Here is a 23,752-nt window from a genome sequence, read left to right as displayed (position 1 = left end):
GACATACAGATTATAAATCCCTACCTCATCCCAGAAGTGAATCACATGGAAACTAGTGAAATGTCACAGAAGTCTGAAGGAAAGGATGGAGGGACTACAGATGAGGTGAGTGAAAACATTGTAAATAGTATTAGCAAATGAATAGTAATGAATGAATAGTAAATTATGGTACTGCTGAAAGTGTGAATGTTAGTGATGAGAGTGAGAAACAGGATAATATTATGGCTTTGGCTACTGATGTGGCTCAGGCTGGTGAGTAAGAGGAGGGCCTGGTAGGTGAGCTGAATGATCTGTCTCAATGCACAATATCCTATTTTGGGATAAAGATTGGATACAGTTTTGAAAGGGACCCAATCAAGCAACCAGCCCATTCAAAGCTTGCTTACACTAGTTATATATATATATACCTATATATACCTAGTTATATATATAGGTACCATTTGAGGGTAGCTTTTGCTTATGGCCATACCACTCTGACAATGCCTGATCTTGTCTGATCTCTGACACAAAAGTGAGTTGGGCCTGGTTAGTACTTGGATGGGAGACTGCATGGGAATAACAGGTGCTGTAAGATTTTGAATAAGGCTTTCCTTTGCTTTAGTGTTTTAACCCTCTGGGGTCTTCAAACGCGACCGCACATTCTGCTGGATTTTTTCCTCATGACTGTGGAAACAACTTAAAATACGCCATCATTTTTGGCCATACAGATAAGTGAAAGACATCATTAGAAACTATAACAGGTCTATTTTCATTTGTGTACACTCACAATAACAAATTCTTCTGCTTTTGGAAAATAAAGAAAATAAACAGGGTGCGCTTTCAGCTATCTCAGTGTCTGCGAGAAACTTTCTGAAACACATCACGAAAATGAACTGAAACTCAGCGAATACTTATCACACAAACATGAAACACTAATTATAATTATAATTACTAATGATGTAAAACTTCATAAAGACTTGTGGAACTTGCGTTTGTCAGAAGGAATTATACTTCTGTTGGATGATGAATAAATGGAAAATAATCTACATGAAGCGAGTTGACTGGATACTGGCTGTCACATACTATATTCATTTACTATATTCAGATAAGTGAATGTGTGTGTTCCTCGTACCAGTTAACATTTAGTCTATGCTTTTGTTTTTCTTTATCATTTTTAATCAATTTATTTTAATTTATGCTTTAAAACGGTGGGCAAACAGTTGTTTTTGTTTTAGAATGTAATGTTTATATTTTAACCCTTTTTTTTTTCTGCAAATGTGTAGCATAGCCTACATCAATTATATTTGTTTTCTTTGACTTTAGTTTTCACATTGTTTGGACACCAAAATTCTTAATCCTGAGATCAGCAATCAGCCAGTCCTGCTTAAATTAAAATGAAGTGCCTTATACCTACACCAGTCTAGCATGGTCCAGGGATCGTTCATCCAAATATAAAATTGTCAACTACTTACAAAATTTAAACCTGCTTCACTGATTTTGTCTATGTAAGTCATAAGAATGAACATAAATAGATTTAACTTGTGAATAAAAGAACTTTATTCATATAAATATTGTGAGAATCATACATCAATCTGATTTCATTGGCACAGCCGTGTAGTATCTAGTATAGTGGTTGCTGACGGTGTTGTGTACATGTTGCTGCATTGTACATGGTGTTTATCGTCATTAATTTGGGGTTGATAACCTGATGCTGTTTGTGAGAAATAAGTATTTTTGCCCACAATATCTTGTAAATTTTTTCATTATAAAATACTCGAACACCTTTTTCCATTTCTTTTCTTCACCAAACACCTTAGGAGATGGTTCATCCGAAAATGAACAGATCACCATCATCCGCACACCTGTGTCCCATCTGGCAATCCAGAACCAACTGTCATGCATCTTGTCCATTACAAATGTTATGGATTTTTGTTCTACTAGAGCTCATTATAATCTTTATTTGAGACTGGTATTGTGTAGAGCAGCATTTCGCAACCTTTTTTCAGTCAAGGCACCCTTTGAAAATGCTAGACAGCATTTAACCTGGTTTATACTCGACATGTCCGGCTTAAACCTGGTTTATACGCGACATGTCCGGCAAAAATTACGTCATCACTGAGTGGGCAGTCGAGCGCGTTGAGTGCCTGAGGCCTCATTTCTTGAGGCGGTTTGTACAACATTTTTTGTAACTTGCTGCACCGCACCGCTTCCGGAAATGAATGACTTGGAGGAGACTCTTGCTGGAAGGTACAATTGTACAGGTATCTCTATGATCCATTCATGCGGGACCATAGAGATAACCAGATGGCACAAAATTCATGGAAAGGTTTTTAAAATAGTGATTTGGATTTGCTTTGTACATACTGCTGAGATAATAAAGCCAAAGCTGAAAGTTTTTTGGGGTGCACCATGTTTTCATTCATTAGTATCTTCACAAATAAACACAGTCACTACACTACACCGTCAGACACAGTGATTAAACCTCATTCTGCTGTCTTCATACACAGAGATGTTTACACTGATGATGAACAGAGTGATCATTCTGTAATATCTTTCTTTTGTCTCTATACATAAAGAGACATTTACACTGATAGATGAATATAATCACCTGGATTTGTAAATGTGAGAAATGACATTTGCAGGAAGCTCCCACTTTTTGCTGATGTCTACAGTAATTGCTAACATTTAGCCTACAAAATGAGCCTGCAATAAATAAGTCTATATAATGAAAGTAAAGGTCCATGTTTAATAAAAATCTTAATGGAATGAATAAAATAAATTGAGGTTGTTTAGTTTAGTTTTATACATGTTCTCATATTTATAGCTGTGTTTTGTTGTAATGTGAAAAGTGATAATCTCAAGTTTTACTGGGTTTTATATGATTCTTATATGATTATTTGCTCTTTTTTTTCATACTGTAGGTTTTAGGGAGATTTTCTGAAAACAAACATCAACAACCAACACAACAATTCCTCCTCAGCATTCAGCAACTCCATGCGAGACGCCATGTTTGTAAGCGTTGCTTGGGTTGTTCCGACAAACTACTTCTTCTCTCAGCTACTTCCTGTTGGTTTATAGGACGATTACTCAGAGTCGCGCCCTTTCGGTTCAAAGAATATTACACCGGTGAGCGCGTCAAGTATAAACGCCTTGTCCGTTTGGGAGGTGCACGTGCAGTCAGTGGAAGCTCGCGCTGCGGAGTCAGGCGGAAGTATAAACAAGGCTTTAGCTCTATGAGGATGAAGTTGATGGTCCAGAAGCATCTGGAGCTTTTCTTTTAAGAAATCTGTCCATATTCTTTTGTACTACACAAGCATCGTCACACGCTAATTGTTAGGATAAAACACACGCATGCGTTACGCATACTGATGTTGACGTGCTGCTGACTGGTCAGCGAGGGGGGTCGAGGTGGAGGGAATTAGTATTATTATACATATAATTTATTATTATTGTTATGCGTGTGTGTCTGTGTTACTATTTCAGACATCAGATATTTCTCATCTATATTAAATGTTTTATACACATTTTAGAAAATGTTTGAAGGATTTTTACACGCACCCCTGCTCTCATCAGACGGAACACCGGTTGGGAAACACTGGCTTAGTTACTCGTCTAAGCCAATCTCCAATCTGAAATGGTGGTTCTGTCCCAAATGCTAGCTTGTCATCTGGAGCCATCAAATGTGGTCTTGAGGGCTTAAGAATGTTTGAGTGTTCATGAGGTGTTATTCTTACGATCAGGTGTAACCATGAGTCGGTATAGAAATGTAACTTTTATTTGGTTTAATGAAATGCAAATTAAATGGGAAGTTAACTCCATTATCAGTAACACACATCTACATGTTTAAGCTGAATATGCATAATATGCTGACTGCTATTGTGCCAATTAGCTAGCAGGCTATTAACTAATTGCTCACTACTAAGCACTTTCTCCTTGACAGAATCAGCCCATTGTAAAGATAAACAATCTGAGGCTGTGTGTAGTTAAGAACTTCAAGTAAGTCATTCTCTTCGAATGCTATTGAGCTTTAAATAATGGTATATTTTGTGTATGAGCCCATTCGGTAGTGAAATACAACCCCAAATTTTGAATTTGATGGCAGCAACACATCTAAAAAAAAAAAAAAAAAAAGGTGGATCAGGGCCATGTTTATCACTGTGTAGCATCCCCTCTTCTTTTAACAACACTCTGTATACATCTGGGAACTGAGGAGACCAGTTGCTGGAGTTTTGGGAGAGGAAGGTTGTCCCAATCGAGTCTGATACAGGATTCTAGTTGCTCAACAGTCCTGGGTCTTCTTTGTCATATTTCTCGTTTCATGATGTGCCAAATGTTTTCAATTGGTGAAAGGTCTGGACTGCAGGCAAACCGGTTCAGCACCTGGACACCTGGTTCAGCACCTGGATTCGTCTGACCACAGAAAAGTTTTCCACTTCACCTCAGTCCACTTTAAATGAGCTTTGGCCCAGAGGAGACGGCAAAGAACATGTTCACATATGGCTTCTTCTTTGCGTGATAGAGCTTTAACCAACATTTGTGGATGGCACGGTGAACTGTGTTCATAGACAGTGAGTTCTGGAAGTGTTTCTGAGACCATGCAGTGATTTCTGTTACAGAATCATGCCTGTTTTTAATGCAGTGCCACCTGAGGGCCCAAATATCACGGGCATGTAATACTGATTTTCACCCTGGTCCCTTGCGCACAGAGATTTATCTAGATTCTTGGAATCTTTTGATGATATTATGTACTGTAGGTGATGAGATTTACGTTAAGGAACATTATTCTAAAGTGTATGTGTTCTGCGGACTTTTACATCCCCACCAATAACAAAATCTAACCTACACCCTTATAAATTTTAAATGTAAACTTTTTTTTTTTTAAACATTCCCATGTGAAGTTCTGAGAGGCGTTGTGTTGTGTGAGCTGAATGGAGCTTGACTGCCCTCGTGTGACCAATCTGGGAAACTGCAATTTCTCAAAATCAGTATTCTGTTATGGGGCCTTTTATGGCGATGTTTAGTCAATACTTCTAGTAGTAGTCTATACTTCTTTCATTTTCATAAGGTTCATTTACATGTGATTCATTAACATGTGATTCATTTTCATGAGATTCATATTCATGAGATTAATATTCAAGTGATACATTTTCATGTGATTCATTTACGTATGATTCATTTACATGTGATTCATTTTCATGAGATTCATGTTCAAGTGATACATTTTCATATTATTCATTTACGTATGATTCATTTACATGTGATTCATTTACTAATTTGCTTCTCTTTAAATCCAATTTTAGACTGTGATATTACAAAGGTCTTTCCAGATTATTACTTGCTACACTGTATGAGATAATCCCAGTAAAATTGCCTGAATTCTATAATATAATTTGTTCACCATGTTAGGTTTAAATCCTCTAAAAACAGATTCGCAATTAAATAACATTACATCCTTCAAAGCATTGGCATGTTCTGCTTACTCTCACAATCCTCCAAACACTCACACACCCAAAGTCTCCATAAACAAATGAGACAGCAGTGTATCCTACAGAAACCGAACGTTGTCCACAATGTGAAAACAACTCGGAGAGTAAGCTGAACTAACCAACAAAATTACCAAGTCTGATAAACAGTCTGCACACAATAATAAATATAATGTCCTTACCTTTTAAAGACTTGTAACAAATAATATAACAGTGTAGCACGTAAAGCCGAGGAGATAACACTAATAAAATTAAATAAACAGAAACTCTAACCCGGTCAGAGCATCGAAACAGAGAAGCACATTAATACAGAAGTAAATTTTAAGAGGAGTAAGTCCACAAAATCTAGGCGAAGTAATGCACCGACGATATCTTCAATAAGAATCCGAATTCTGTGGAGCTGGAAGGCCGAGTGCAAAAAATAAAAATAATAGAAGAGCGAAAAAGACTCCGCTGTGTAGGTGATGCAGTTCACCCCGATATCAAGAGTTTAACATGGTCGCCTGCTTCCTCCACTGAAATAAAGTCCTTCTGAACACCGTTATATGTAATGCGAAGCCGAGCCGGGTGAAGTATTCCATAGCGAGCGCCCTCAGTACCACAAAGTTGACGCCGAACCTCGTTAAACGCGGCCCGGGCTGTCTTGGCTGTGTAGTCAGGGAAGACGGAGATGGTCAAATCCCTCACTTTAACCCGCTGGATCTCTCTCGCACGGCGTAAAATGTCAACACAGTCACTGTGATAGTGGAATCTGCACTAGTCTATACTTCTTGTAGTAGTTACCCAAGAGGTAGGTAATAATAATAATAATAATAATAATAATAATAATGTTGTTGGGGTTAGACAAGATATTTTGAGATTATTTTGATTATGGGTTTCATGGATGAAGTTACTGAAGTTAAGGAGAGGAACTGAAAATAAAATGATAGCCTTGCGGTGTAAACGGAGAATAAGGCTGTGTTAGTGTTATGGAAATAATAATAATATACTTGTAGCAGCGCTGACGAAATACATATACTTACATAAACAAAAAACAAATAGAGAACGTGTTTAACCTTTCTTGCTTGCTTTGAATTTGCACATAATTATTAATTTAGCAGCTGTTTTTACAATTCAAGAAATCAAGTATAAGTCTATATGGAGAGAGAGAGAGAGAGAGAGAGAGAGAGAGAGAGATAGAGAGAGAGAGAGAGAGAGAGAGAAGGGGGGACAGTGAACCATAATGACAGTTTTTTTGACAGTTTTGATTGACAGTTTTTAGAAGTCATTTGCTAATCCTAATAATACACGTATGAATAGTACTAAAAGAAATAGTAATTATAATCATAATCATAAGAATACTAATAGTAATAATTATAATAACAACAACAGAAAGAAATGATAGAAACTATAGAAGAAAGAATAAAGGGTGATGAAGTAAAAATGATAAAGTGAGTTTCAGGCAGCGCTGGGTTTTGCTCTGGATGGATTTTCACTGCCATCGTGTGGGCAGGTTTAGGAAGTGCACCTTCCCCCAACCGTTGTAGTTTAAAGCTGCAGCATATAAGTCTATATCTTTATAGAAAAATGAGGTCAGATATATAGACAACACCTTTCATTACATATTTAATTATTTCGATTGAGGTCATTATTAGTATTATTATTGGTAGTAGTAGTAGTAGTATTAACCTACCTACCAACCTACCTTCTGTGTCCCTCACATTTCTCCTCTATTGTCACAACCTTACTTCCCTCTGATAGCCACCTCTCCTCACTGGACTTAAACACCGCAACTGACATGCTATGTTCCACTCTAACATCTCTTGACAGCATCTACCTCCTAACCTCCAGACCCGCTCGTAAATCACCCCCTAGCCCATAGCTCTCAGAAGCTCTGCATAACAACCAGGCCAAACTAAGATCATCCGAAAGGAAATGGTGTAAATCTAACAATCTGACTGACCCAGCTAATTACGAAACACTTCTCTCCTCTTTTTCCAATAGCATCTCCGTTGCCAAAGCCACATACTACCAAGAGAAGATTGGCAGTTCTCTCAACACCCGCACTTTCTTCAAAACATTTTCTTCTCTTGTCTGTCCCTCTCCTCCCCCTTCCCCTACCTCTCTCACTGCAGACTACTTCGCCACTTTCTTTTCCAACAAGGTTACATCAATCAGGAACCAGTTCTCAACCCCAGACATGCATAGACCGGCTCCTCCTCCATGTAACTCCCAACTGACTTCCTTCTCTCCCCTCTCAGAGACGGATGTCTCTAAACTCCTCCTCTCTAGCCGTCCCACAACCTGTCCTCTATTCCTTGAGCTATTCCTTCTCACCTTCTTCAGTCCATCTCTCCCACACTATTACCTGCGCCCACACACATCTTTAACACATCCCTCTCTACTGGCACATACCCTACCTCATTTAAGCAGGCCCAGGTTACCCCACTGCTTAAAAAAACATCACTTAACCCTGCTGTGGTTGACAACTACAGACCTGTTTCCCTCCTCCCTTTTCTTTCCAAAACCCTTGAAAGAGCCATTTTTAATCAACTCTCCAATTTTCTCACACAGAACAACCTCCTGGACACCAAGCAGTCTGACTTCAAGAGCAATCACTCCACGAAAACTGCTTTGCTTTCCATCACTGAAGCCTTACAACTAGCAAGAGCAACCTCTAGATCATCTGTCCTCATCCTACTCGACCTCTCTGCTGCTTTCGACACTGTGAACCATCAGATCCTCCTGTCAACTCTCTCCAGCCTGGGCATCACCGGAACGGTTCTGCGCTGGGTGGAATCCTATCTCTCAGACAGATCCTTCAAGGTATTGTGGAGGGGAGGTATTTCTGAAACTTAGCAACTCAAAACTGGCGTTCCACAGGGATCAGTTCTGGGTCCACTGCTCTTTTCTATCTACACTACATCTCTGGGGCAGGTGATTGAGTCTCATGGCTTCTCATACCACTGCTATGCTGACGACACCCAGCTCTATTTGTCCTTCCAGCCTGACGATCCATCCGTCTCTACAAGAATCTCTGTTTGCCTGTCTGACATCTCGGACTGGATGAGGGAACACCACCTTAAGCTCAACCTGGCAAAATCTGAGCTTCTCGTCATCCCAGCCTGTCCCTCAATCAACCACAACCTCACTGTACAGCTCGGCCCAACCACACTCAAGCCAACCAGGACAGGCAGAAAACTTGGGGTGATTCTCAATGACAACTTGACCTTTACAGACCAAATCTCAACAATTGCACGGTCCTGTAGGTTCATCGTGTACAACATCAAGAAAATCTGACCCTACCTCACCGAACAGGCTACACAGATACTATTCCAGGCTGTTATCTCAAAACTGGACTACTGCAAATCACTACCTCCCAGCCAGCTCCATGAAACCCCTTCAGATGATTCAGAATGCAGCAGCACACCTCGTCTTCAACCAGCCCAAGAGAACCCATGTCCCACCCCTCTCCATCTCCCACTGGCTTCCTGTAGCCAGCCGCATCAAGGCCTTGATGCTCACCTACAAGACCTTGTCTGGAACAGCACTCTTCTACCTCAATTCTCTCCTGAACACTTACGTTCCCTCACGCAATCTGTGATCAATCAACGACCGACGCTTAATAGTACCTACTCAGTGTGGCTCAAGGTCCCTTTCCAGAACCTTCACACTAACTGTTCCTCAGAGGTGGAATGAACTTCCAACCTCAATCCGGACTGCAGAATCTCTCACCATCTTCAAGAAACAGCCAAAGACCCACCTCTTCCATGAACACCTATCCAACCCCTAAATTTTTTTTTATTTTTTAAATAACCTTACTCTGGCACTTACACTTCTACTCTGCACACTTTGCTTCTTCTGGAACTCAATTAATAGATCTTGTATGGTAGCACTACTTGTATTGTTCTCTATATATATATCTATCTATATATTCTTGATATATTGTTTTGCATGTATTTTCTCATTTGTAAGTCGCTTTGGATAAAAGCATCCGCTATATTTATAAATGTAAATATAAGTAAAATTAGATTGATAAAATTGATGGTTGGTTCAGGTCCTTGTCTGTGATGACATCCATTGTTATAAACTCAGAACTTCATTCACTCTCTTAAACCACTTTCACCTCTGCTCTCAGGGAAAGCAGAGTATATGCCTCTTCTGTTATATTTATCCTTCTCAATCCATCTCTTTCTGTTATTTATATCCTTCTTAAGCATTTTCTTATGTCCTCTGTGGTAAAACATAACATTTAGGGAGAAAAATGAAATATCCTTTTTATTGTCAAACAATAAAAATAAGTGAAAGTGAATTTGATTTATTTTCTTAATATTGGATATTATTTTGGACTCTTGACATACCTTGTTCAATAAAAGCATCTTGGTTTCATTGAGATTTTTATTTCGTTCTTTTCTTAGACTGTATGTACACAACATTGCAATTAAAAAGGATTTTCATTTCAATTTCCAAAAAAATATAAACACTGATGCTTATTAGTACTTATTAAAAGAAATATCTAGCCTGCATTTCTATTATTTCGGTAATGAAAAGCCCATTGAAAGTTTTCTAAAGTGCATCACACCAAAGACACTATTTTCATTTACTGTAAGTGTTCTGCTGCAATTAAATATAAACCCTGGAACCAAAATTGAACACAATTTACAGTTTCTTCATGAAGAGAAATATAGCATTGATTTAATGTATTGCTTCAAAAGAACAGCAGGTTTTCACAGCTGACTAGAGCGAATAGCCAGCTCCTCCCTGATGTAGTCAAACACATTCTTCACTTGATGAGGAGGATGATGATGATGATGACGACTGTAGTGCTTACAGTACTCCTGCAGCAGATTGTATAACTTGCCTGTGGAAGGTCGGAGACTTTTATTAAGAGCTGGGATTACTGTAATAAAATACTGAACACAATTAACACTATGTTATAACAGTATGTTAATGTGGGATAAATGTCCTATAGTCCTGTTTGACTATAGTGCTACTCATGTTACTCATGTGCTCCTCATGTGTTACTCACCCACAGTCATGTTGTGACTCTTCAGTAACTTGTGCATTCTCTGCAGGTGCTCTGCCTGCTGCTCATTGGCAAAAGTGAAGTAGGCCAAGTCTCGCTGAGCCACAGCTGCAGCCATCATCTGAATAAGAGCTTTTACAGAACAATGAAAGATTAGGTTTTGAAATATTCTAACATCCATTATATACAGCATAGCAGGACATGTGGAGCAGGCGCTGCTGATTACCTTTGAGCATTGGATCACCTTTAAAAGCTCCGCATCCCCAGTTGCCAGTAGCAATAGCAGAAGTGTATTCAGTAGGAGTGTTATCCCTCTTGAAGCCGACATATGCCTTTTAAAAACCAAGGACGGAGAATAAAATTCAGCCCGCTCAATATAAAGTACAAAAGTTGTTCATATTTCAGAGAGACTTCTGACCTTGAGTAGCTCTCGTTTGATGTTTTTCTCAGTGAACTGCTGTCTTGGGTCGTCAAATCTCAAAGCGTCAATTGCAACAATCTGACAGAAACGCCGTTTCCATTCATCCCTGTAACAAAGCCACTGGGTTAAAACCTACTCTTACTCAATGCTTCATTACTAAAACAGCTAAAACTTTTAGTAGACAGTAACCAAGGCATAAAGGACAGCTGAGCTGGATAATATATCAGCTACTAATAATCATTTTTATTATTACAGTATCAAAATAAATGTATTTACATATATTCATCTGTAACGTTAATCATGTGAAACTTCCTTGAATGTTCACTTCACAAATCTCCAGTTTACTCGAGGTGAGCTCATTTGCATTTTCTTGTTTAGGTGTTTACCTTTTGGTTTGGTCTGTATGGGGGCTGTGCCACTCAAAGGTATCGCTGTAGCCACGGGTATTGCTGTACATCTGCACGCCTGAAGAAGCAGTTGTCATTTTTTTTTTTTTTTTTTAAAGTCTTTTAAGTTTTAGTGCATTTCTATTATATAGTTTTTCACTGTTAACAAATTTAAAAGTTGTGGAATTTTTTGTGTCAACTTTTTTGTCTAATTATCTCTCTCTCTCTCTCTCTCACACACACACACACACATATATATATATACATATAAAGGGAAATAAATGCACAGTGTACATATTGTCCATCATGACAATGTCCTTAACATGCTGTGTTGCCTTAAACTTTCGAAGTGCCAGTAATTAATTTATTCTGCCAGCATGTGAGGGCTCGGATTTGGGTTCGAGAGTCGCAGTTTTTGGAAAACTCTCGTGTTGGGTTATCCTTGTACACATCTTTCACTACCAACAAATAAACTAGTGCGTCCTCCGATGCATTTTCTATATTTTTTACTTTTATTTTTACACGTTCAGCACACTGCTGTGTGAAGTGTGTTACTCGAAACCCTTCTGTTGCTGCAAACATTAAGACTACCTCCATCTTTGAATTCCTCATACTCCTCGAGTTATACATTTTTCACTTGATTCAGGCTAGGGATGTCACGAGAGCTGATACTTCAGTACCAAGTTGGTACCAACATTGTTAAAACGTGACGGTACTTGTTTTTCTGCAGTAGCGTGGGTACCTTCAGTAATAAAGGTACCAGGGTCGCAATTCCTCCGGAACTGAAGGAGGCAGCAAATACATGTTAGTGTTTTAGTCGGCCCACAAGTGGTAAAGAAGAAGAAGAACGCCTACAAGCACACGGGAAAAACTACAGAAGATGGTGAAAAGTTTAGCTCTGACCCGACTCGTAGAGAGGAAATGTGTTAGGAGTTAAATATGGAAACACTCCGCATTCGAAAACATAATTGATGCATAATTGATGCTCTGAAGCTGGTGCGTAACCGATGCTATCGTTCATTTCAAACAAAGCGAGGAAACACCTAGAATTTGGCAAAGCTATATTATGTTTGTTTGAGACAGCTGGCATTGTGCCGTGAAACCAGCTAATGTTATGCTCCATGTAATGTTAGCGATAGCCAGTTATTTGTTAACGACGCTAACACATTGCAATGTTATAAACGACCTCCTAATGGGCCACCATGCATCGCCATTCAGCCCATGTCCTGTCAGCTGAATGTAGCCTAATGTCACTAATAATTATTCAAATGTTCATGCTTTTAATAAATCTTTTTGTCCTGCCACCATATCAGTGAATTTAAACTAATGCTTGCATTCAAAGTATAAGGTGTGTGTGCGTAGGAGTACACCTTAGCAATTGTAGCCTCCTCTGTTTTATTAGTCATTGTCAGGCAGTGTTTGATAACTAAAATCTCTCTCTCTCTCTTTTTGCCAGTATCAGCCAGTAGGAGGATGTCCTCCAGGAGAGTTTTTAATTTTATTTTTATACCACACCGTGGTATCGACTTTGGTATCCAGTATCGTATAACTTTGGTGTTATCTGTACCGATTACTAGATTTTTGGTATCGTGACATCCATAATTTAGGCTCAGCTTACTGTTTTTAATTGAAACATGTTATTTGCTTTTTGGTTAAAGAGAATTTCTTTTGTTCGTCTAAATATTCCTTTAAGGCATGCTTGCTTGCCAAGTGATGTATGTAATAAATCCAATTAGAATTCATAATAAAATGTTATGCAGATGAGCATAATTATTTCTGTGGTTAATGCCATTTTTCCAGAAAGTACGTGTGCCAAAATATATCTGATGTAAGCCTACTTAGGCTAACTTCCAAAAATCCAAATTACAAATCCAAAAATCACTCGCATCTTATTTTATTTTACATATGTAAATTTCAAGTTTTTGTTTTGTTGTTATTGTCATCTTTTACATTGTGTGTGTGTTATTTCTTTCCATTTCAAAAGATACCACCAAAGTCACCTTTTGGTGTTCATTATCAGTATTTTTTATCGTTCCCAATGTTCCCCGGACACTCGTGGTACACGTGTGTTGTGGGAACTAACAACGTCATCTGCTAAAACACACGCACAGGTTACTTTACTTCCTGAACAAGTGCGGACCCGAGTACAAGTTGCATTCACATTCACAGGAATCGTGGGTCAGTTCCAGTGCAATCGAACTCAGACCACCTTCTACAGGTAGTCTCGGCTTCGGGTCACCGTGGTGCACTTCCTGGTCCGCACGACAGCTTTCACATTAACAATTTTTCATGCAAACCGTACTCGGTTTCTGATTAAACCACCATGTGAAAGCGCTTTAAGATGTCCAAACCATCTCAGAAAACGTCCACTAGCTTACTAGACTTGGCCCCTACCTGTGATCTTCAGACATTCGTTGTCGGCCAGTTTTTCTGTGAAGAGCCTGGCCACAATCAATTCAGGGCACTGAATGAAGCGAATCTCTTCCTGCACCAGTCCTTGTCCGAGCACTCCTCCACCTACCATCTTGGCAGCAAAATCCACCTTTCCAGAGTGAGGGAGAAAAGGATTGTGGTGATGTTTCGCTGGTTACTATGGTAACTGGTTAAATTCAAGTGAACGCATCTCAGTCCACTTACTGTACTTCTTCATTGTAATATAATTATCCCTAAAATAGCCAGTAACCAGGAAAATCCAACTTGGGAGTTGAGTTTGAAAGACTAACCTGCAGCATGCCTTTACCTTCCTTCTCGATGCAGCCTTTAGAGTACACCTGGAGGTTGGTCAAATTTTCCTTCTGCCTAGAAGTCGAACTGAATTAGTCAGAACTCACGTATGTATGATATCATTTACTTCACAAACAGACTGAAGGTAACTTACTTATTCCATTCAGGGCACTCAGATGGTTTAATGCTAATTCTTTCAAAAGTGACCAGTCCGTCTGGTTTGGAGTCTATTCCACAACACAGAACAACATAAATGCACGGTAAGCTATTACAATTTCATGTGACATGAAAGACGTGTCAGAATGAAGTGAGGAGGTCCAGTGAATGACAGTGAGTGCGAGTCTTAAATCTTCAACGAGCTTCTCATCTGCTCATGACTTCAGACAGTTAAAGCAACTTACTATATTAATAACAATATGCTGATGTGCCTTCATTACCTTCTTTGGTTACAGTGTTGAAGTAGTGAAAAAGGGCTCTCAGCTTCTGAAACTTCCGTGGAGACCTTTCAGTGAACAGGCTGTGCAAAGAACAAAAGCAGAATGCATGATTTAGGTTTACAGAAGTGAACGTATAACACTCAGGAGACGTATGACACTCAAGATCAAACCGGGGACCATGGATTTGTGAGGCAGCAACACTGCCCACTGTGTCACTATGCAGCCAATAAGAACTTGTATACACTGACTAGAGGCTATTTGACTCATTGCCGTGGTCTGGATTTGATTCCCGGCGAGGGAACCTACCCCAGCCACTGGACGTGTGCACGAGCCAGTGCACTCTCAGTGCTGGTCCCAAGCCCGGAAATGAGGTGGGCTGCATTTGGCGTAAAACTTAGGTTTGTGCCAAATTCAAAATATACGGATGGGTGATCTGCTGTGGCGACCCCAAACGAGGGCAGTCGAAATAGGGAAATATGAGTAGATATTTATCAAAGTAGTTGTACAAGCTAGGAGTCTGGGGAAACTTAGGAATAATCTAATTAAACATGGTTTCTAACTATTAGTAGTAAAAGAGGGAGACTTTTATTTATTTTTATTCTATTTATTGAGTTAGGGAAGACCTCTTGGTTTAAACAAGTTAGTTAGTTATGTCAGTTTGTTCCATAAAAGGCAGCATGGTGGCCCATTGGGTGGCATTACTGCCTCCCAGGTCCAGCAAGTTCTTGTTCTCCTCAAGTCAATGTGAAAGGGATGGCACATCACTCTCTATCCTCTCAATTACAGTGATACTAGCCAATCATGGGCATCTGTGAGCTCATGTATGTGGAAGAGGGCAGATAGCGCTGCAGTTTGAAAAGATTTGGTTGGCTTTACATGTATCAGAGGAAGTACATACTAGTCTTCACCCTCCCTGGTTAGTCATGTAATAGCTAGCAAGTGGGTGGGAACTGGCAATTGACCAAAATGAGAGGGGGGACACCAATAAAATGAAAAGCTGCAGTGCACTTCAGCAGCAAATGTATAGTTTGTAAAAAAGTCCTGAAAGAGAGAGAGAGAGGGGAGAGAGAGGGAGAGAGAGAGAGAGAGAGAGAGAGAGAGAGAGAGAGAGAGAGAGAGAACTTTATTGAGAAGCACCTTTGCAAATAAAGTGCTTCTACACAAAGAAACACATACTATATAAGGAAGTGAAGTAGAGTGAACTGTGACACCTGCTGAAGTTGATGGTGGGGAAATTGCCATATTCACTGTTGGGATGAGTTGCATTTCTGTGGGGAAAGGTGCAGAAGAACGCATTGGCCAGCAGGCAGGAGATCTGCTCCTGGGACATCGTTATGGCATGGTTGCAGTTCTGCCTCAGCAAAGGGATGGGCTGCGCACATGCACAACATACAAATAGCTAACAGCCGAAAATAATGAAATGACAAAAATGTATTTGCCAGGAAAATGAGCAATCTTTACATTAGTGAATAGAATTCGAAAGAGGTACTTACATGTTGGATGAGCTCAGGCAAATTCAGTGCAAGTTTGGCCATTTTTGAGATCAGATTGGGAAAATTGTTCTCCATCTTTGGCACTTCCTGGTGAATGAATTCATAAATAACGAATCACTGTTCTTTATAATACATCAGTTGGTTGCTTTGTAGGTATAGTGTAGCCCAACTGGTGCTTTTCACAATTAGTCAGTCCCTCTCTATTCCATTTATCAACAGCCAGGGACCAATGCAGGACCACAGGCTTATACTTGGTGTGAATATGGCACCTAGAATTGTCCCATTGTTCACAAACTTGTCTGCATACTTTTTGTACCTTTGGACTCTAAAGAATTTTAGCCAGCACTGGCATACCTTCTTTGATCACTTCCACTGCACAGCTACACAGTAAAGAGTTGAAGAGGTTATTATAACACGTATCTCGAGTATGGCAATACACCCTGGATGTAGATGGTACAATAGATGGTACAATTAAACCAATCTTGTTGTGACAATGGAGTCTATTTCTTTCATTATACTGATGCCACAGTGGTCTTCAGTGCATTGCTTCACCATCCTGCCTTCAACATTTATATTGCTATTCCACTACATGCGCACGTTGCATTAATTTTTTTTTTGGCTGTGCACAACCGTTGTGCGCACTGGCGATGCAGCAGGTAGTGTTGCCACCTCACAGCTCCATGGTCCAATCCTGAGTTTTGCAAGATTTCATTATGTCCATGTGGGTTTCCTCCAGGTTTGCCGGTTTCCTCCCACGTCCAAAGTAGGTCAACTGGCTAAAGTGTGTGCATGATGGATACCCTGCGATGAACTGCCGTTCCATCCAGGGTGTATGCCCACTTCGTGTTCCTGGGATAAACTCCAGGTCAACGGTGACCTTGACGACGATAAAGTGGCTACTAAAGGATGAATGAATGATCAATCAATGTGCCAAATGAACACAGGATACACACCATTAACATCGAGTATAAACCAGCCTTAGAAACTAAAGGTTATCTTTAACCATGCATTGTGCTAATCTCTAGCCTTCATCAGTGTCCGTTTCTGAAAACAGGACCACTGTTGGCTGGTTAGTTTTGATTTGTAGATCACTAGGAACTCAAATGGGACAATCCAACACTGAAATCATATCTGGTCAGCTGTGGCCCTCTGCTCATCTTTGTCCATTGAGAGGCCTGTCAAATTGTCCACAGCAACCATTGGGCTACAACCAGTAGCTTATTAAGTAACTGACCGTAACATATGAGGAAAGGGCATCGAAATACCAGTCCCTCCTGTGGGAGTGATTGTAAGTTTTAATGGCCCTCTGAAATAACAGAACACACTTAGTTGTTAACACTGCACTATAAATCTTTTGTATATTCATGTTGTACATACATTACAATACCTCAACATCTCCTACTGAAACACCCTTATCTGTAAGGTTTTTCAGAGCTTTCTCTGTGACTGCCCAGCGAGACCCCATGGTATTCTGTGGCTATATTAAAAAAAAAAAAAAAAAAAACACATCATAAATTTATTTTCAGTGATGGGAACTCCCTTTACATATTTAGTACTAAAAGTGTTTGAAACAATACACTTACATAACATTGGGGTAATTTTACATGGAGGTGGTCCCAACCATGCTTTCCCTTATATGGAACTACTCTGCCAGCATTAAATTTGTTTATCTGTTGAGACAAAATTACTTGCATGAACATTGTTATATTTTTGTCCCTGTCGCTTTATGAAGTCGTTAAGCTACAACTGTCCTGTATAAATATGAAAAACCACAAGTTACTATTCTAATGCTTAACAAATACAGCTTGGTCTGTGGCTTTTTATGATTTGATATTAATGTTAAGGCTCTTACATCTATAAGCACTGTGTGATTCCTGTCTGCAGACAGTTTGTCCAGCTGCATGTGGCACTCGGGTTCTTTCTTCAGCTTTCCCTCACACTGTGTATCTCCGGCCTGTGCCTCAGCGCCTGGTTTTTGTCTCGGGTCGGAGGACTCGCTGTGCTTTCGTTTTGAGCCATCTGTTGTGTCTTGGCTCGATCCTGGTTTGCTTTCCACGGCCATGTCAGAGTGTGTGAGGCATTCCTTCACTTGAGAACTGTTGTTATTAGCCATCTGATGGGAAAGAGAGTAAGAGTGGATTTATTTCTGAAGAAGTAAATATTTAGAAAATAACTCTAACTATTAATCTTGATAAGAATATCAAATGAAAGTACAAATATATGGAATTTATGGCGCAAATGCTTCAAGTGTTCCAGGGGTATGCTCCAAAACCACAGAGAACCTGAAGATGAATGAATGAATTTGTGGTGAATAAGTACAAAACATTTTCAGGTTGTAATGGCATTCACACCATGTACATGCATCAAGTTCAAAACACACACACACATTTTTTTTTCTTCAACTTCAAATGGTATTAAGATTTTAAGACATGGCATCCCATAAAAGTCTTACAGCAGTGAGTTTTGGTGTCATTTAAAAGACAGTATTTACTATTAGGCAATAGTTAGTTGACTTTTCTTGCACCATGATACACCAGGTGACCTGCGTCTGTGTGTGAGCATGTATGTGTTTGTGTCATTTCTTGTAAACAATTTCAATATCATAAGAAATAAATACGGCAATAGAATAGCCCAAAAGCCTAAAATATAAGACCATGCAATTTCATATTCTTCCCTACATTTTTCTAACCAACTTGGTCACAGGCATGTTCCCACCCACCAGCTAGCTCACTCTATCATACAACAGCTACCATCCAGCTAATCCTCTTAATCTAATCATCTTTTCAAACTGCGGCGCATGTTGCATCACAGGGCAGTATAAGACACTCAGAGGAAAGCGTTATCTACCCTCTTCCGCATACACCCATGGATAACTGTTGCATCGTCAGTGTTCAAACTCTTGATCTGCTGATGATAAAGCGAACACTTTTCTGTTGCGCTACTTAGAAGTTCCTGTAATTTCAAACTTCAGACAATATAATACTTATTTAGGCCTCTAATTAGTAATGTCATAGTTCACGACACATGGACCGTAGCTTTGCATAATGTTCTACCATTACTGAAGTGAAATATACTGTTGAATATAAAACTAAGGCAAAAATACCTCTTACTACTCATAGTGCTGCTAACTTGTAATGACGTAAATGTTGGGAGGACAAGAGATAAAAGAACACACAACAGAGAGTTTTCTTGTTGTTCGTTTGAATGAATTAACTTTTAGAAGTTTTCCGTTTACCATGTTTGTTAATTGGAGGAAACACAGCATGAAACACCTAACCTGAAACACTTTTGAAAACATTTTAATCAAAAATATAGCTGCCTATCTGCCTTTAAGTGCGTGTGTGTGTGTGTGTGTGTGTGTGTGATATCTATGCTACATATTTACACTGACGGCATTTTGGCAGATGACCTTATCCAGAGCGTCTTACATCCATCTCATTTTAATACAACTGAGCAATTGAGGGTTATGGGCCTTGAATTTGAACTCACGGCCTTCCGATCAAAAGTCCAACAGGTTCCTTATATACTATGATTAGATGACTGCCTCAACTGTTTCACATCACCTTCTTATTTCAACTTGTCACATTGCTATTAGTCCTAAATTGCCCCTGTCCCACATTTTTTTGGAACATGTTGTTCAAAATAAACATTTATCTTAAAAAAACCCCAAAACAATAACTATGCAGTTGATTAGGTAAAACATGAAATACCTTGTCAAAGTACATTTACAAACCACCCCTTTTTGTTTTTATGAGCAATGTCCATACTATCCCAACTTTTTCAGAATTGAGGCTGTAGATGAATAGATAGATAGATAGATTTACGTGTGATTGACTCTTTTCAATGCTTTGGCAAATAAATTAAATGTACTAAACCTTACTGTGTGTCTGTGTGTGTGTGTGTGTGTGTCATGCAGTACCGATGAGTCAACGTTGAGCTTTCGATTACGTTGAAACGGTTTTAACTGGTTTTGTTCCGACTTCAGATAACTTCTAACTGGTGTGTTAGGATCACTGCAAACATTAATTCTGTTAAGAATTAATAAGAAACAGAAATGTGAAAGTGTAGACTAGATTTACAGGTTTTACTCTCTCTCTCTCTCACACACACACACACACACACACACACACACACACACACACACACACAGGGATTACCTTAGAATGACATCTTGCTTGACCGTGATTGGTACAAAAAGCTACAAATCCCATGATAAATTTCTTCATGTTAATCTTCTAAACTTCGACAGGAAATACAAGACTCTTTTTTTGTTTTGTTTGTTTATCTCCTATTGGACCTCACGCTACTGAAGACTATCGTTTGACCTTTTACCATTTACCTTTTCTATTCTTTTGTACAGCGTGAAAACTAAGCAATATTTAATTTTAAAATACAATTTTTAAAAAATGTCGGAGGAACATGAAGGAATTCCCAACGCAAAACAAAAGACTCTTATCCTAGCTTGGTCACGTGACAAAAAGCGTCCAAATACAAATACGGTAAATCATTTCAGTTCAGCCTGTGCTTGTTGGAACAAACGTAAACAAATCTGCTAAGTTTTGCATCATCAAACAGCGCGTCTCTACCAACGGCAGCTCGGTGTATCAGTGCAACATACCAAGGAAATGCTGCCGTGAAAAACATTGCCGGAAGAACAACATTGCATTGTCAACGCGGTAGATAGAATCAGGTGGTGCGCCTGTATACAGGGGTTTACGGTTAAAAAAAAAGCTTTGGCTGTTTGCTAAACACTACATGCGCACTTTATTACTAATCACTCTACGCGACATCTTTTTTTTCTTTTCCTAAAATAGAAACTTTTTACATAAACGTTTTGTTTAGTTTTTTTTTTTTTTTTGCATTTTGCACAAGTTTTTTTTAACAATTTATTTTAAATGTACATATAATATACAAAATCTCAGTTCTGTAATTCACAATCATTAGATCAATCAGTCTTATCATAATTGCAAAAAGCTCTTGTTGTATTGTATGTATTTAATATGAAGCTTATTGTGAGTTTACCTCCTGAAGTGATTTTTCAAACCCAAGCAGGTATCTGTGGCTGGCAGAAGAAATGCTTTTCAGAAAGTTTCCTAAACTGCAAATCAGGTGGCTTTGGCCATGAGAGTACAATGATCCAACTTTTCTGTTCAAGAATGCCTTTATAGTTATGTTGAAACTTCCTTATCAGTGGGTGTGGCCCTCAAATAACACTGGCTGGCTGTGTTTATAATTTCACACTGTGTAATATTCTTACACTGTAGTTCATCTGTTGCCATAAAGTTTATCAGATCTCTCTACCCTGTCCATTAGTGTTGCTCTGCTATAAGTTTAACAGATGCAGGGTTTAAACACTATTCTCTTACTGGACACTTTATCTGACAAACATATGCTTGTTGGTCACTTTGCAATTGTACAAGCACTTAAGCGTTGCCCAGTTTCAGTTTCTACTATAACCTGCGTAGCAGTATTGAGGCTGCACTTGATGCACTTGTGGCTGAGAAACATTTATATGTTATTAAAGAAAGTAACCTATTAACAAATAGAGCACTTTTCATGTTAAAAAAACAACAAAAACTAATGGAGTCTGTCTTGTATTGCACAAATAGAAGGAAATGACAGTGAACATCTCTAGAAGAAGTAAAACAGGTTATTCGAAATGGTTGCACAACATACCATCCAAAAAAAAAAAGCATGACTGTATCTGAGAGATCTGATGCAACTAATACAGTATTTAAAGCATCCCAAATATTAATGTTATTTAATTTTTTATACACCTGAGGTCATAAGTTTGTATACGCCTTGCAGAATCCGCAAAATGTAAATAATTGTTTTTAAATAAAAGAGAAGGATGGTAATGTCATTTTGTTTTTGTTTTTTATTCAGTACTGCCCTGAATAAGCGATTTCACATAACATGTTTACATATAGTCCACAAGATACGATAATAACTAAATTTACACAAATGAACCAGTTCAAACGTTTACATAAGCTCGATTATTAATACTGTGTGTCGTTACCTGGACGACCAACAACTGTGTTTATGTTTCGTGGTTGTTGATCACGATTCCCTTGTTTGTCCTGAGCAGTTAAACTGCCCACTGTTCTTCAGAACATTCCTCCAGGTCCTGCACATTCAGACAGATAGATAGATAGACAGACAGACAGACAGACAGACAGACAAACTTTATTGATCCCATGAGGGAAATTATTATGTTACTACAGCATAAAGAATAACAATAAAAATAAATGCAGAATTGCAGGGGGAACACTGAATTCTGCATTTATTGATGCATTTATTGATGCAAATTCTGCATTTTTTGATGTTGTACATGTCTTTATTTAATAAAATAAAGACATGTACAACATCAAAAAGAGTACTAGTACTAATAAATAAAAGAAAAAAGGAGTAATAATGGCAGTGAATAATATATACAAGATATGTATGTACATAAACAGTATACATATGTACATATAATACATATGTTTGCTTGTATTTTCTCATTTGTAAGTCGCTTTGGATAAAAGCGTCTGCTAAATGAATAAATGTAAATGTAATATGTACATAAACAGTATGTAAAGATGGTTGTGCAGTAGTGCGTTCACCTATCACACAGAGAAGAGCTGTTGTACAGTGTTATGGTGAACGGTAAGAATGATTTCCTAAAAAGTTCTTTATGGCAGCGTAGCGTAGCGGGTGGGCTTGATTATCCATGATGGAGAGCAGTTTGTTCAGTGATCTACTCCTCACTGACTCAAACCTCTCCAGGATATGTCCAATGATAATTTTGGCCTTGCAAATGAGTTTATTTAATCTGCTGGCATCTCTGACACTGATGCTGCTCCCCGTAACCCCACAGTATAGCAGATGGCGCTCCCAACCACAGACTGGTAGTAGATCTCCAGCATGTTGGTGCATACATTGAAAGATCTGAGCTTCCTCAGATTCTTTGGTCTTCCAGCATCTTCTGCATAATTGAGCCCTTTCCAACAGCGGCTATATGATTTCAAGGTCCATCTTTTCACACTGAGGACAACTGAGGGACTCGTACATAACTTTTAGAAAAGGTGCAAACATTCACTGATGCTCAAGAAGGTATCACGATACATTAAGATCCAGGGGGGTGTAACGTTTTGAACAGGATGATTGGTGTAAATTTTGTCTTCAGGCAAACATGTAAATATCTTTTGCAGCTTCTGAAGTCCCAATAGGATCTGAAATTGGACACGTTCATAAATACTAAGATTTAAGGATTTGATGGAACACTTGTTACATTTTTAAAAAAGAATTCTTTAAAGAATTAAAGAAATCTATATGTTCAAACCTTTCGAGTGGCATGTATTGCAACCATAATAAAGTCTAAATACTAATACTCAATAAACCAAAACCCTTTTTATTCATGCACACAGTTACAGATTTGTTGTGTCAAATGTAGACATAAAAATAATTACTGAAGACTTTTTTTAAACTTGAGTAATACCCATATGTGCTTACTGAAGATCCCATTCCAGATTTAGTCCCCTTTTGCTGTTATAATAAACTCTTCTGGAAAAGCCTTCCACCAGATTTTAGAGGTTGGCTGTGGAAATTTTGGTGGGATGAACAAGTTTGCACAAACGTTTGGCTATATATTGTAGCTAGCAGGATCTTCTGATGTTTTACAGAATGAAAGGTAACATGTTATTTTGAAGTTTGGTAGCAAGTGCCAGTTGTGTTAAATATATCTAAGTGCTGCTACAGCCTATAGGCAACACTGGGTTTTCCATCGTTGCTGGATAGATACCTATGTAGCGTAAACATAGTATAATTAACATGAGCTATTTA

At 38.7% G+C, this 23,752-nt stretch overlaps 1 protein-coding gene and 1 pseudogene across 1 annotated transcript; one reads left to right on the top strand and one right to left on the bottom strand.

Annotated features, from left to right (window-relative positions):
* The first annotated feature begins 455 nt into the window (after positions 1-455).
* Positions 456-574, top strand: LOC128618856 (uncharacterized; annotated as a pseudogene).
* Positions 575-9,687: 9,113 nt separating this feature from the next.
* LOC128618401 (poly(ADP-ribose) glycohydrolase) lies at positions 9,688-21,034 on the bottom strand. Its single transcript, XM_053641976.1, has 16 exons — positions 20,951-21,034; positions 17,781-18,041; positions 17,512-17,598; positions 17,316-17,405; positions 17,163-17,234; positions 15,929-16,015; positions 15,647-15,807; positions 14,436-14,515; positions 14,153-14,225; positions 13,998-14,073; positions 13,669-13,816; positions 11,275-11,353; positions 10,886-10,994; positions 10,694-10,799; positions 10,471-10,599; positions 9,688-10,302 (listed from the first exon to the last, which is right to left on the bottom strand). The coding sequence occupies exons 2-16, from the start codon at positions 18,039-18,041 to the stop codon at positions 10,169-10,171; spliced, it is 1,692 nt and encodes a 563-aa protein (XP_053497951.1). The 5' UTR covers positions 20,951-21,034; the 3' UTR covers positions 9,688-10,168.
* Positions 21,035-23,752: the final 2,718 nt, after the last annotated feature.

This window comes from Ictalurus furcatus, chromosome 14 (assembly GCF_023375685.1).
Source record: "Ictalurus furcatus strain D&B chromosome 14, Billie_1.0, whole genome shotgun sequence".
Taxonomy (NCBI): Eukaryota; Metazoa; Chordata; class Actinopteri; order Siluriformes; family Ictaluridae; genus Ictalurus; species Ictalurus furcatus.
The sequence above is the reverse complement of the archived record's forward strand: the minus strand, read 5'-3'. Positions and strand labels throughout refer to the sequence as shown.